Below are 15795 nucleotides of genomic sequence, written 5' to 3'. Positions count from 1 at the left end.
CATAGACAACTAGATTAGGTTTGCTTTCCTCTTCCCTATTTTCCCACAAGCCTCATCATTCTGTAAAATTTCAGTATTTTTTGCAAGAGAAGTCAAAAGCACACTTGAAATTGGTTGTGTTCATGATTCTTCCATTCTTACAAACCTCCTATTTACCCTAGGAGGGCTATATGTTGTTAAGATGCTTAGTTTGGTAGATCAATTTCCATTTCTTTCAACCTGCACAACAAACTTTGTAAATGATTTGATCCACTGCAAATCTTGTTCATTGTGATATACGTACTATGTATAAGGAAGGGAGTTACAGATGGGTAGGCTATGGTTATGTAAACTGATGCCCATCTGTACTTCATTTTTGCTGTTGTATCAATATGGTCATTACTCGTATATTTAGTATCCAACTGCTCTAACTAACGCTACAATTACATTTTTACAGTCATTCATTTTACACTAAATAAAACAACATCAGAGTAAAGATGAGTACTTTTCATTTTCAATTTATACAGGGACAATTTCCTCACAGTGATATTTAATTTAATCTAGAAGGCTAACAAACTTAGTTTCCTAACACAGTGCCAATGACTTATGAAAGGCCTGGCAGGGATGCCTCAAGCGGAAAAGGTTGGGAAACACTGCTGTAGATAATTGAGTCTCTTATGTCTCCTTGCTGACCTTGTAGAAGTCTGCAGTGCTTTCTAACAAGTCTGCATTCCTTACCACTCAAAAAGCCAGTCCAAAAAAATTATAATGCTTAAACAAAGTTATGGCATTCTGATATCCTAGCAAATACCTAAGAGCCCTTAATCTACAGTTTTAAGATTTCAACTAATTTCCTTAAAACTTTCAGCTCCTCACATAAAAAATTTACGTATCCAACATACCTATGGTATTTTCTTGGAATTTATCAGTTTCCAAAAGTGTAATTAAATACTCCACCGTTGTTCTGAAGTCTCCTCGAATAGACAGTTCTTTCAGAGCTATCACAAGATTCCTGCAATAATAAAAATTGTCACTTTTATCAAATAAGACAAACCAAATTCTTTCTTACATATCCATCAATCATAATAAGCCTTAATTCATTGTCAAATTCCCAAGAAATGGGGCTCCTGAAATCTTGAAAAAATGAGAATGGTTAAAAAATCAACCACTGGGGAAAATGTAGTGGCATGCACACTTCTTACCTATTAGTGGCTAGAAAGGACTAGACTTATTCTTTCACATCTAACATTAATAACCAGAATGAGGTGATTAAAACAAAGATACTATGTTATAATTGATGGGTTTGCATAAAAGATGTAACAGTTTCATATAAACTTGTCAGTCATAATTAGTCTGAACCATTATTTAGGTGATAAAAGAGAAAATGATCCCTAGTTACATCAAGATTTCATTAAGTTTGGGATCACTAGCTGGCAAAAAAGGTCAGGAACCTATTGTCCTAAAACAACACAAACCAAAGAAATTATTTGTATTATTTGTATTATAAATGTTTCAACAAATATATGAAAAAGAAAATAGCATTTCAAGTAAGATGTAGCGAGTTGTGGCCCAAGCAGTCCATGATGGAAATCCTTTCTCTCTCAGTACTCGCTTAACAGTCTTCACATTAAGTCAGTGGGTCTTTGCTCTATTGTGAAATTTGAAAAGGTGATGGGTGGTCTTCTGGGGTGGCCCTATGATAGAGACAGGTCAGCAATCCAATCATATTGAGGCCATTCACAGCAAATACAATAAATCTTGATCTGAAAGGAAGAACTCCACCTTCCACAGTATATGACAAAGCAGACCAAAAAGAGATAAAGTATAAACAACCTCTAAACTCCCAAGCTGTTGGGTTTAGTTGGACCAAACAATACATAGGAAATTTCTGACTCAGGCTTGAAGCAAATATATCTGTTAAGAACTAATCGAATTTCCACAGTTCTCCCCAGAACAGACTGTGGGGCTGTTTTTATTTTGTTTTGCTCTGCCAACACAAAGATATTTAAGTAATACCAAATGAAACAGAGATTTCTGACTTTGTGCCTTCCTTGTTCTTTAGGTAAGTGATGTAACAAGATGTTACCTCACATCAATCTCACAATGAAAGGTAAAGCTAAAAGAGCAAAAAGACTACCTTTAGCTTTAAAAATTTGTGTTCCTTGTTAGAATATAACACATATTGTATTATGTATGACATAGAGTCTGTTTCCATTTCTTGTTGGTCTAATAAATCAATTGACTTGTTCTCCCAACCTTGTCACATGTCATTAGTATATATTGATAACAAATACCAAAGGTTCTTGTTGCTCTATCACTTACCTCTTCTGGCCCTGCCTCTGGCTCCTCTTCCTTGTCTACAAAAGCATAGCTTAAAGTGCCATTGTTGAGGAGCCTTTTTATCAGTTGTTGAGCTGGTTGAGCAGGCCTACAAGTAGCTGACACGTTCATGGTCTTCACAGATAATTGAGGCCTAGAACTCAATGTACTAGGGCGAGAAGCACCTCTACATCGGTGGGAACTTTGCAGAGAAGAATAATTCCATAGGCTAACAAACCATACAGTATATAAAAAGTTGCCCCTGCCCTGGGTGTAGTACCATAGAACAATCTATCTAACAAAAACAACGTCACCTACACTACATAATAAAAAACCACTACCCATCCATTAAAACTAAGACTGGTGCACTCCATGTACACAGTATCCATCGACACCTAAGACCAAGGCAAAGAGAATGAAGAAGGAATAAATGCTTCCTATGCTTCATCCCCCAACATCATGCCAGCCACCAACAACAGACCAAAGGTACTGCAATTAATAGAAAACTGTTTCAAGATCACGAGATAATGAGCCACAAAGATTGACTAACGCCAATAAGTTGTTTCCAGAATATAAGATAAAGATTAATTGTGCTTGAAGGCTAACAAAATGGCAACAGCTCTGGTCTCGTGAGTCTTAGCTTTGGAAGATGGCAATACATCCTCTCCAATTTGAGAATGAGCTTCAGTTATGAATATCTCAAGAAGAATGACAGGACATTCTTAGACAAGGAGCTGGTTGGGTATCTGACTGAGCACCATAACTTGTAAAACCTTGGATCTTCTCCGTTCTAAGTAGGTACTAAACTGATAATGAAGGAACGAGGCCAGGGTTTGGATGGGTCGTTGTTTTTAGCTAAAAAGCAAAGGTGAATGAACAAACAGCACCCCCTTTTGTCAAGACCATGTAGCTCACTGATCTGGTTAGCAGTTGCAAGTGCCACAAGAAAGAGGGTCTTCCTAGTAAGGTCTTGTAGTGAAGCTGAACAAAGAATCTCAACTCGGGGACCAGAGAGCCGTTTAAGGACTACATCCAAATTCTAAGAGACAGCCTCTAATCTCTTGAGTTTGGAGGTGTCGAAGGACTTCATGAGATCAGACAGGTCCTGATTTGAAGAAAGGTCCATGCCCCTCCTAGATGTCCTTAAATAAAGGAGAAAGTCTGCAACGTCCACTACAGATGTCTGAGAAAACGAGATGCTATGTCTTGTACACCAGGCTCTAAAGATTGTCAACTTGGCTCGGTAAGCTTTGTTGAAGGAAAGATGTCTACATTTCACAATAGCCTATGAGGCAGACCTTGAAAATGCCTTCTGTCTAAGGAGTTTCCAGACAGTCTGGATCTTGTCAGGGCCAGAATGGACAATCCTTGGTGGAAGCACCTGGAATGGGGCTGTCTGAGACGATTTGGTCTGTGGTAACAACCTCAGGAAGTCTTATCAGAAGCCCTAGTAGATTTGGGAACCACTCCTTCTGCTGCCAGAATGGGGCAAATAACATCATTGTGATGTTCATGTTGGCACAAAAATTGTTGAAAACTTCCCTTACCATGCAGAATGGTAGGAAGGCATACTAATCTTTGTTTGACCAGTCCTGTAGCATGGCATCTGTTGCCCATGCTAGAGGGTCTGGCATTTTGTAAGTCATGAAAAGATTTATGAGAGGTCTCATCCACAGTTTCCACAGATCAGTGCACACCTGCAGATGAAGAGTCCACTCCGTGGGGAGTAGTACCTGGCTGTGATGGTTCAATTTGTCTACAAGGACGTTGAACTTGCCCTGAATGAACCGAGTCACTAACTTGGTCTGATTGTGGTTTCCCCATAGGAGAAAAGACTTTGCTGCCTCACAAAGGGTTCTGTTCCTGGAACCACATTCCGGACATTCCTTGTTGCCTAGAAGAGCACCTCAACCCAGATCTGGTACATCTGCATAAAAGTCTAGTCAGGGCTCAATGGGAGGGACTTTCCCTCTGACAGTCTGCTTTCTGACCACCATGGAGATCTTCCTTGATTTGAGAGATAGGGAAGACGAACATGTCTGGATGAGCTCTCCTGTCCCAGCTGCCCCTTAGATAGAACTGAAGGACTCTCATATGTAGTCTTCCCAGGGAGACAAACTGCTCCAAGAAGGCTAGGGAACTGAGAAGGCTCATCCATTGGTTGGCAAAGGAGGTTTGAAGGGAGAGGAATTCGTTCACTTTCATCAAACATAACTGTGCATTTATGGGGGACATAAAAACCCAAAGATCTTCAATCCTCATACATAGAATCCTCTGCGTTGGAATCAGCTGGGACTTTTGGGTGTTGATCAAAAGGCCTAAATCCTGTGATAAGTGTAGAGTCTTCTTTGGGTCTTCGATGCACCTTTCCTTCGAAAGTGATCGAAGAAGCCAATTTTCTAAATCCCCATGAGATGTAGCCATTTGGTGAGCAGAGCAAGAACTCAGGTGAACACTCGCAAAGCTGTCAAAAGAGTGACTCATAAGGCTGGAAACTGCTGAACTCTACTGTGGAACACGAACTTTAGGTACTTCCTGGAGTCTGGGTATGCAGGAATGTGGAAGTAGGCATCATGCATGTCGATAGTCCAGTTGTCTCGGCAAATGGATGACATGACAGAGTGACTTGTTTCCATTTTGAATTTTGTCTTTTCAAGGGAGAAATTCAAGGCACTGATGTCCAGGACAGGTCTCCATCCCCCCGATGACTTGGGGACTATAGGTCTCCATCCCCCTGATGACTTGGGGACTACAAAGTGATGATTGTAAAAATCATATGACCTGACATCTTCAACCAATTCAATGGCTCTCTTCTTAAGGAGGGATGATACTTTGTCTGAGAGGGCCAAAAACCTCTCTGAGACTGCAGAGTAGGCAATCAACACAGGGAGTGTTGACTAAGAGGGGTTTCTACCTTAATGGGATGGAGTAACCCTCCTTCAATACTTTCACAATCTATTCCTCCGCTTTCCTTGCACTACATCTCCCCAAAAATGGAGGAGCCTGGCTCCTACTGGCACATGGAGGAAAGCATCCTCACTTCCGTACAGAAGACTTGGAAGAGGACTTCTTGACAGGTGAGATGCAAACCAGAGATTTGCCCTAGATCTGGATTGGGCCCATGGTCTACCACCACGAAAGGACAAGGGCTGAAAGGGAAAAACAGATTTGGCGCTAGCAGTCGAAAGTTCTCTGGGAGCACCTAGTTGACCAGACTAAAAGGTCTTGAGTATTCTTCTGAAGATCTGAAGTAGTGTTGCTGACAGTGGGTTGAGGGAAGACCCTGGTGATCGAGAGAAGGGAAGACCAAAGCCGATTTCTGTGAAGCAGTGTTCACCGTTTGTGGTGAAAGAGCACCAAAGTTCTCTCTTTTTGAGCACTCCCATGACAAAGAGAGACTAGCTCTTGAGAGCCATCCCTAATCCCTTATTGGTACACGGAAGGAAACTCGGTCAATCCGAAGCGATGTCTTCTGGTAACGAGAAGTCTGTAATCTTCTGAGCTAATGCACCCACTGACCAGTCCAAGAAGCTAAGGATTTCAAATACTTTAAAAAGATTCTTGAGGAGGTGGTCAAGTTCTGGAGGAGAGAACATCACCTTAGAGAAGGGACGCGTCTATAAGGCTGAAAAAGGCCCCCACCCTGGGAGGAGGCAGTGACTCCCAGAGAAGGACTTCACTTGTGGCATGCACCAAATACCTCCAATGGACAAGGCGGGAAGGAGGATGACTAATGGAAGACTTCCCCTGCTCTCTCTTCTTCGAGAACAAACTATCAAGCTCATTCAGGGCCTTCCTTGCAGAGCCTTCCTTGCAGAAGAAGAGAGCACCATCTTTGGTAGCCTGAAGGAGTCAGCAGGCATGTTATCCATGAAGAATATGGCAACCAGAGAAACTGGAGCTGCTGGTGAGAAAAAATCAGAGAAGCTCTGCAGCAAATAAGTCAACGAAGCTGCATAGGCCAAAAGAGCAGAGCCCTGATCCACATAATCCTCTTCCTCTGACAAAACATGGAACAGGTGTAACTCAGAAGGGCCTGAGCAGACAAAAGGCCTCTTTCCTTCAGCAAGTTGCTGCTGGATGACTGCTAATGAAGGATCCACTGCTTCAACAGCAGTAGCAATGAACGAGATGGAGACAAGTATGCAGAAGTTGGTGCCATGCACTTGGCATCTGGTGCCAGATGAGTTGGAAATTGTGCTGGGCACTCCAAGGAAGAAATGGTATGTCTATGTACTGAATGTTTAGGGGCTGCTGGGCGCTCGGGCGCTGAAGGGTGCTCAGGCACTAATAGGCAGTAGGGTGTTATTGGGTGCTTGGGCCCTTAATGTGCTCTCGACGCTACTGGGCGCTCACGAGAGCACTTGGAAAACAAAGAATGTTTGCATGAGGAAGGGCGCCTGGGTTCCAGCACAGGGCACTCTGGAGAAAAACATTCTGGGTTATCCAAGAAGCTGCAAAAAGGTTGCGGGCTACAGAAAGGTTCTCTGAACCTCTTGCAGGGCATTGGAGAGCAAACTGTAGCCACGGTGTGCCTTTTCAGTGGCCGCAACTGACCACTAAAGCGCCACTGGTGCCTCTTTGCAGGGTTGGAAGCCTCTGAATTCATGGACAGCCAACTCACTTCTGTATGGATCCCTTTCCAACAGCTGCCCATTGTCATGGCCTGGGTTGTTACAAAAGATCTGACCAAGGGGGAGACTACCTGTGGGCAGAACCCACTGATTTCCAGTATGACTTCTCCCAGGTGTAAGGGAGTACACCAGTGACCTTTGCCTAGGAGCATTGGTGGGATGAGTAGCCACCTCTTCCATTATCACTTCACTTAACAGTCTTACCTTCCACTTTGTCTATAAAGGCTTTCACAGATGCCCCCTAATTGGGCAACAGTAGCCACTATAAGAACATTCTTTTGGTCAAAGTTACACACCATCTTTGACTCAAGGCTGGTAATGGGGTTACAGTCTGTGAACACAGTATGAGCATCATCGTAGCTTTCGTAAGTGCTGCAATAGCATAAGCTAGATGAACTTGAGTCTGACATATTAAGGCTAACAGGTCAACAATCATAAGTCTCAATAAGGGAAAAGTCTCTAATCAAAGAAGAAACTTCTTAATCCATGACAAAAGGTCTTGTAATAAAAACCTATCGTAAATACAGCTGTGGGCTATCAAAAAGCAATACTTCACCAAAAAGAAAAAACATCCAAAGGATGTGTCAGAATTCCAAAATTAAGCTGACTGCTCACAACTGAACTTCAGTCAAAAGCCTGCAGAAACAAATCAAACTCTTTACATTGTTGTTTCTCTCTCACTCTGAAAGTGAATGGCATCAAGTCACCTACACACACAACTACATAGCACTACCTGGAAATTTCAAGATTTTGGGCTGCCAGCAAGTGAAACTGTGGGCAATGTAATTACTTGGTAAGTTACATATATAAAGTTTATCTTTTTAATATAAACCCATTTTTACATCAAATGCCCAGCCTCCCAACCTATTGATTACTCACAGATATAAGACTATGCAAACCAAAGATCCAAAGAGGACCTCCTTCTTTTGAATTGTGAATAAATGTCTTGATTCATAAAGCTCATGAATATAGGCTAATGTACTAGCTGATGAGTATGTACGTACGGTACTAGAAAAAATTAGTTTCTGTTTTTAGAAAAAATTCAAAATGCAATAAAAAAAATTATATAAAATCATGTTTATATCGGATTTTCACTGAAAAGAACCAGAATAATTGTCTCAAATACATACATTTATAAATATTTAGCAAAACATTTAAGGGATCCTTTCTTACTTGATCCTTGTTTCTAGTATCTTCTATTAAAACATTAAGCCAAAAGACAACTAATTATATGATTCTCAGTAATCTGATTACATATAATACTTAAAGATAAAATGCATTGATCCACTATTTACATTATCATATATCTGATATACATAAAACTATTGAATCACATTGCTGGACTTTAATAGGGCCAGGCCAAAGAACTGTTTGTCAATGGGTGATGAAAACTGCATCACTACATTGTTCAAGAAGTTGGACAGCTATTTAGAAAGAGAACAAAAAGAACTAAATAAATAAAGGTCTGAGAACAATGAATTTGGGGCAAAAAAAAAAATTGGCACCTACAGTAAGCAATGCAAGGGTCCAGTGTAAGTGGTAGCCACCTACTAATACTTCTACTGGTAAAATAGCACTTAAACAAAGGTAAATAATGAATGTGACAAAATTTAAATGATGACATACTCTCTCGCTGCTTCCCTGTCTTCACCCCACGAGAAGCAGTGACCAAACTGAGAATCAGCATATTCATGTAATCCTCCTGAGGCTGAGACACTGAAGTAACCCCAAACATTCTTTCCAGATCTGAAGTTCAGTTCTTGAACTGTTCCAGAGCTGGGTTTGAATCCTGAAAAGCACAAGATATCCAAGAAGTTTGCAAACACTTGTTATTTGCAGTTAACAACTAAAAGTTCAGCTGCCATGAAAGAATTTGCCTCTAAAGAAAAAGTCCCTTCATTCTGTTCTATATCTGACATTCAAACTGACTGCCAGCAAAATGTTGATAAAAGCTAAACAAATCCATGACGACATGGATTAGCTGTTCCTACAATATAACCCACAAAATCTAAGTAAATAAAAAATTTCAATCCTATCTATTCATAAAAGAGCTATGTCCATACTCTTCAACACTGCACTCCTTCCCTGGAGATCTATATTATACAAGTCAATGCATTTAAGTCTACAAACTAGATCATATCAATCATAAAAGTGTATGGTCCCTTTTATTTGGATGCCTTGGTAAATAAAGAAAACAGATGATTGGAAAATTTTGGTAGATAACATTAGCATGGTACTTTGAACAGCACGAAATACAGTATACAATTTGTTTTACTTTTATCTTAACAGTAAATTCTTGTCTTCATATTAACCTCACTTTCTTTATTTCTGAATTACTTTACCCACATTAAACTAGGTACAGTTTTGACATTCATTGTTGACTGTATTATAACAATCACCAAAAACATGTTCAACTGTTAGTTAATTTACATTCTGTGTATACATATAATGATTGAATCATATGGACTATTCATCAAATAACCATAGGTCAAATGAGACTGACCAATTCTAAGGCAAGTTAAAACTATTTTTTTATGTTGTTAATTTTGAGACATAATGAATTATACAACCCCACATTTGGCTTGGTTTATTCTAATTTGTGACTATCAGGTTCAATATTCCATATATTCTGCCATTTATTGCCTGTAATGGGTTTTATTTGCTACAGTGGCTTCATTCCCTTTAAAATCTAAATGAGCAAGAAGCTAACAATTCCTATATTTTTACCATCTTCACATAATTAGTAATCTGCTGTGCAAGGGTATTTTTTGGATTATAATTTTGAAGGGCTTCAATAGCACTTCTAAAGATGCTGAAAATTACAAATTTCTATGACAATATCACTGCTGATTTTCATGGCTGATCCTGTTGAACATAATTCTGCATTGTTAGGCAACGAAAAACTGATAAGATTTGGACCCATCAGTATATAAAAACTGACGAAATTTTGGACCCATCAGTGTATACTGAATGATATTTATCTTTCACATTTGTGAATACTTCAAGTTGTTTATGATGTTCTTGAGTGATGTATAGGTTTTGGATAAATACTTTGTCTATCCAAATTTGTACCTTATGCAAAATCCAAGTAGTACTTTGTATTTACATTTTTTACTCAAAGTATAATGGTTCTAACAGGGATAGGTGGTAAGTTATTATTTAAAAATAAATAAGTAACTTTGATCAGAAAAGTTTTCCATTGGTGAATCATTTAGTAGTATCATTATTCAATGCATAACTTTCAAGTTATGAAGAGTTTGATGTGGTTCACTTGGATAGAAGAGTTTGGGGGAAATTTAAGACCTCAGTGACTATTAAAAACCAGATCCAGGCTTTTCCAAGATGTGTCTGAGGCTGAACTGTTGACATCCTCAATCTATAATAGACATGACAGCTGCTTTGTAGAGTAATATCAATGTTGGTCTGTCAGCTCCCAATTTGTGTAATAGTAATTTTACTTACACCAAATTAATTTATTCTAGTATTTATATTGGCTATATGGACTTTCCAGTTCAGGTGTATGTCAAAGATTAAACTGTTTGACTTGTGGGAAAGTGATGATTTTCAAGTTAATCTCTTCATTTATTTTCTATAGAGAACTGTAAACCTACTGATGAAGTTCATGTCTATACTTATACTACATCAATAATGATGATACATATCCAGCATATCTGTTTGACCCTTTGTAGTATGACACAGTATATAAAGGAAATTGTCCCTGTAAAATAATATTTTCTTTTTTATTTTCAAGGGGAGTTGACTATTGATGTCATTAACTGCAAGTGAAACAGGGTGCTAATTAGAAAGCTTCCCTAAGGAAAACTCTGTATTCAAGTGGGAACGTGTTTAAATGAATATCACCAATTCACATCTGGAAGTTACAGTCCATCTATTTTCTAAGGCTACTGTAAAAGAAAGTTTTCAATTTGTTAGTGATTATGTTTATTCATTTCAAGCTTGCTCAGATGATTCTTAAGCTTTAAATCTTGTGGGAACAACTCATCTTGATGCCTTGGCTATCCTTTTTTGTACAGTGAGTTACTGTCTTGAACTTTACTTCACTTTATTTTACAGAAAAAAATAGAACAGAATATAGAATTTAGGTTCAAGGCCAAGTGCTGGGACATGAGGGTTTTCAGTGCTGAAACAGAAATTGATAGTAAAAAGGTCGGAAATGTGTAACTGGAGGTACAGTAGAAGGAATGAAATAGGTTGCAACTAGAGGCCAAAGGAACAATGCAAAAATGACAAAATTTTTTAATCCATGAGGTGCACTGAAGTCACTACCCCTCCCTGGGGCACTTTATTTTACAAACATTTTATTGGTAATCTGATTTTCTTTTACTCTGCATATTACAGAAAAATTATAACTTGCTTCTGAATAATAGATTCAACAGCATGGGAACTGTTAAGACTAAAATGCATGCAATAAAGTTCTAGTCATGGCCTACACTTTTCACCTACAGATGCTCCCCGAGTTACAAATGTTCGCTTTATGTTTTTAAATTTTATGATAGCAATAACAATAATACACTCATACTTTCATTGAAATTTTTTTCCTGAGCAAGCAATGCTTGTACACTCTCACAAATGAGGGCAGCCAGACACTAGCACTCCTATTCTCTCAGGTTGCTACATGGTCCCCTTAGTGCATACAAAAGATATGCAGAATCTTAAGTGTAGCCACTATTTTCTTGGATACCCTACTTTGAGTTTTGAGAGATAAACATTTATACTGCCTATGAAAGACCCATGTGAGTCTTCTGCAAATGGTGAAAGGAGGAAGAGGAAGACAATGACTCTTGAAGATAATGAAAATAATTGCCAAGCATGAAGGCTACATCCCCATAATGTCAATTGCACAGAAACTTAGGTTTTCATAACTGATGACCTCCATCATCTTGATGGACAAGAAGCAACTTAATGATGATGTGCAATCTTCTGCAAAAATTAAATCTACTGTTTTCACAAAAAAAGAACTGGGCCAACTGAGATGGATGTCAGCCAATGTAAGTGTTCTAAGCATGTTAAGGTAGGCTAGACTATGATAGTATGTTTTAACATGTTATGGTATGCTAGACTATGCTAGTATATTTTAACATGTTACTGTAGGCTACACTATGCTAATATATATGCAATGTAGTGTTCTTAAGCAGGTAATTTAAGATTAGGCTAGGCTAGTATGTAAGCCAATGTAAATTTTCTATGCATGTTTAAGATAAGCTAGGCTACAATGTAGGCCAATGTAAGCATGTTTAAGGTAGGTTAAGCTAGACTATGATGTTCATTAGTAAGACAAAAGGAGACATAAGGGTTATTTTTGACCTACGATATTTTTGCTTAGCGATAGGTTTTTCGGAATCTAACCCCATCATAATTCGAGGAGCACCTGTAATTTATAATAACTGTTATGCCTATTAGAAAGCTCAGCTTCAGAAAAAGAACATATTTTCATGAAAATTATTACAAAACAGTACAGGGCTGAGGAAAAAATTTCTTAACACTACTGCTCTTTGTTGAAACAATCTTTAATCTGGACATTTCTTTTAATGTGGCTGCCTCCATGTAAGAATGCATGAAAAGTAAAGTTTGTGGGGAAAATGATAACTAGTGGGGTGAAAGCTAACTTCAACTATCATCAATACTGTTACCTTAAGCCCTCAGATCTGGAATCCAGATATGTATGTAGAACTTAAATAAATAGCATTTTAAGAGTAAAATACAAACTGATGATTAATCTTACCTTCATCTGGATTTTCACTTGTGATACGAGCTGCAATGCAATGTCCTTTAGGCACAGGTTTTTTTTCAGGTTGGTCAAAGTTAATGACATTGTCATCCCAAGGAGAGTTGCCAAACAGCACACGAATGCAGCGGATTCGGTGCAGAGGGATGCCCATGGCAATCTGAAAAAATAAATATAAATGCATTTTATTTGTACATTACCTTCACAAATAACTTGTGAAATTCTCTCTGGTAAAAGAAATACATATCATAATGCTCATAAACAATTATTTCTGTATGTACCACACTAAGTGAAATTCATATCTTGAATAAGAATTCAATATAGTTACTGCTGACACATTACCTGTAATTGTGCAGCAGGAAGATTGATGTCTGTTATCATTTCTGTACATGGATGCTCAACTTGCAGGCGAGGATTAAGTTCAAGGAAATAGAAATTACCATCATTATCGTAGAGATACTCCACAGTTCCAGCATTCACATAACCCACAAGTTTTGCTAGTTTAACAGCAGCCTGAAAAGGAATTGAAAATCATAATAAAATTTTGAGCATTAAACTCTAATGTCAATCATTTGCAGTTATCACACCCTGAACTACACAGCAGTTCATAAGCTCAAGATTCTGCTAGCTTATTATTTTTCACAAAAAAGACTGGTTTTCAAGTGGTGCCAGCACCTGCGACAAAAAGATATCCCTACCAACTTTGTTTATTCTTTAAGTGCTGGACCATCATAAGAAAGCCCCAACAATTTCGTTATTACAAATCACCTAAAACTAAGCCTTAAAACAAATTTATCATACTGAATTACAACAATTCTAATTTTCACTCATCTACAAGTTTCTATTCTCTGCATGATCACAGCATTTTCAGTATAACCATCTTTCACTTGCTCTAGCATTTTTACGTCATTGTAAGGTAATCAGATAAGTAACAAAGGTAAATTCTAAATACCTGTTCCATTTTTCGAAAGACTTCAGGCTTGGCTATTACACATGGGGCCTCTTCAATAATTTTTTGATGCCTTCTTTGTACAGAACAGTCACGGCCAAACAAAGACACTGCATTACCATACATATCTGCAATTATCTGTACTTCTAAATGACGAGCATACTCCGCCAATTTCATGATGAAAATAGGGGAGCCAGAACTTCTTGCTTGCACCTGCAAAAGTTGAATTCATTTAGAACCAATTATTACAGAATACAAAAACTTCACACCATCAAAGTAATGAGCATTTATACCCTGAACACTTGACTATAATTTAATTAACTTGTTAAATATGAATTAAAAGTAGAAAGACAGACCAAAGTCTGCTACCTATAGTACATCTATGTGCAACAGCTTAACGTTAGAAAATTCTTCAAAAGTTCCTATGAAATGAAATACATAACACAGAAATCTCTAGAAACATGGATATGGAGCCGAAGGCAACCATTTCAGTAGAGCAAAAACAAAATTCACTGTTAACAGGAAAATCTGATGAATATGTTATTGTTATAATACAATTAAGTTTGTTCATACTTACCTGGCAGATATATATATAGCTGTATTTTGACGTCCGACAGAATTTCAAAACTCGGCGGGCACACGTAGTGGTGGCGGCCAGGTGGGTAGTACCATTCCCGCCGCTGGGAGGCGGATATCAGGAACCATTCCCATTTTCTAATTCATGATTTTATTCATGACCCTTGTCTCCTGAGGGGAGGAGGGTAGGCACTCTAATTATATATATCTGCCAGGTAAGTATGAACAACTTAATTGTATTATAACAATAACATCTTGTTCATACTTACCTGTCAGATATATATAGCTGAATCCCACCTTCGGATGGTGGGTAGAGACAGACTAGGAGTTTTTAGGAAACTTAAATTAAATAAAAGATTAACTTATTGGTTCCTTACCTGATAGCAAAGTAGACTCTGTGATTACTGTCACTTAAAGCCTGCTTATGCTTTATCAGAGTTGCCAGCCAGGTTTGGACCTGTAGTGCTGGTGCACTCTGGATGCTCTGTCAACGGGGAACGTGCCCACAATGTGACAAGACCATCTAGCCAAACATATGGCAGTAACACAGCAACCGACCACCACCTGACCAACTAACCAAAAAACCCCTGACATTAACACTAAGGAATGGGAGGTTTCCACAGAAGATCTCACATCAACAAAAACACAATAAAACTAACCTAACTAAGCTAAGGGAATAGGGAGAGAGCTACCTTCAGCCCCCAAAACTGTGTCTGCCGAAATGTAAGGCCCCAAAGAACTACAGTTCTCGTAAATCGTTCTCACTCCCTGGAGGTTAATGTGAGGCAAATACGGAATTGCTCCTCCAAAAGGTGCTATCAAGAATATCTTTGATAGACATATTCCTTTGGAAGGCAAGAGAAGTAGCAACGGCTCTGACCTCGTGAGCTTTCACTTTAAAGAGGCTCAAATCAGTCTTCTGGGCAAGATGAATGAGCCTCTTTAATGACGTCCCTCAAGAAGAAAGCAACAGCATTCTTCGACAACGGCAAATCTGGTCTCTTCACCGAGCACCAGAGATTACCTGAGGGACCTCTTATCTCTTTAGTCCTATTCACATAGAACTTGAGAGCCCTGACAGGGCACAGGGCTCTCTGGTTCTTGACCCACGAGACTCGATATTCCTTTGATTTCAAAGCTCTTTGGCCAAGGATTAGACGGGTTCTCGTTCTTAGCCAAGAAAGATGGGCTCAACGAGCAGACAGCGTTGTCTCCTTGAAGCCCACTAGGCTACTGAACGCTTGGATTTCACTAACTCTCTTCGCCGTCGCCAGAGAAGCTAGGTAAGAGTCGTCTCGTCAAGTCCCTTAGAGAAGCTTCATGGAGAGGCTCAAAGGGACTTAGCATCAGATGTTTCAAAACCACATCGAGATTCCATGAGGGCGGTCTTGCTTGTGGAATCTTGGTGGTTTCGAACGACCTTAAGAGATCGTGCAGATCCTTATTGTCGGAGAGGTCCAGTCCTCTGTGGCGAAAAAACGGCAGACAACATACTCCTATAACCCTTGATTGTAGGAACTGCCAATTTCTGCACATTTCTTAGAGTAAGAAATTTCGCTATCTGATTCACAGAGGTCGTGGAAGAGGAAATT

At 38.9% G+C, this 15795-nt stretch overlaps 1 protein-coding gene across 1 annotated transcript in view; it reads right to left on the bottom strand.

The window, feature by feature from the left end:
- LOC135207998 (acetyl-CoA carboxylase-like) overlaps window positions 1–15795 on the bottom strand; it is a 460030-nt gene that overhangs the window by 384995 nt on the left and 59240 nt on the right. Inside the window, exons 7-11 of the mRNA XM_064240089.1 lie at window positions 13631–13840; window positions 13021–13191; window positions 12676–12838; window positions 8559–8721; window positions 882–991 (exon numbers count right to left, since the gene is read on the bottom strand). Coding sequence (XP_064096159.1) covers window positions 882–991; window positions 8559–8721; window positions 12676–12838; window positions 13021–13191; window positions 13631–13840 — 817 coding nt within the window. The remainder of the gene's footprint in view (window positions 1–881; window positions 992–8558; window positions 8722–12675; window positions 12839–13020; window positions 13192–13630; window positions 13841–15795) is intronic.

Source organism: Macrobrachium nipponense, chromosome 34 (genome assembly GCF_015104395.2).
Source record: "Macrobrachium nipponense isolate FS-2020 chromosome 34, ASM1510439v2, whole genome shotgun sequence".
NCBI lineage: Eukaryota > Metazoa > Arthropoda > Malacostraca > Decapoda > Palaemonidae > Macrobrachium > Macrobrachium nipponense.
Note: the sequence above shows the minus strand (reverse complement) of the source record. Positions and strands in the feature narration are given on the sequence as shown.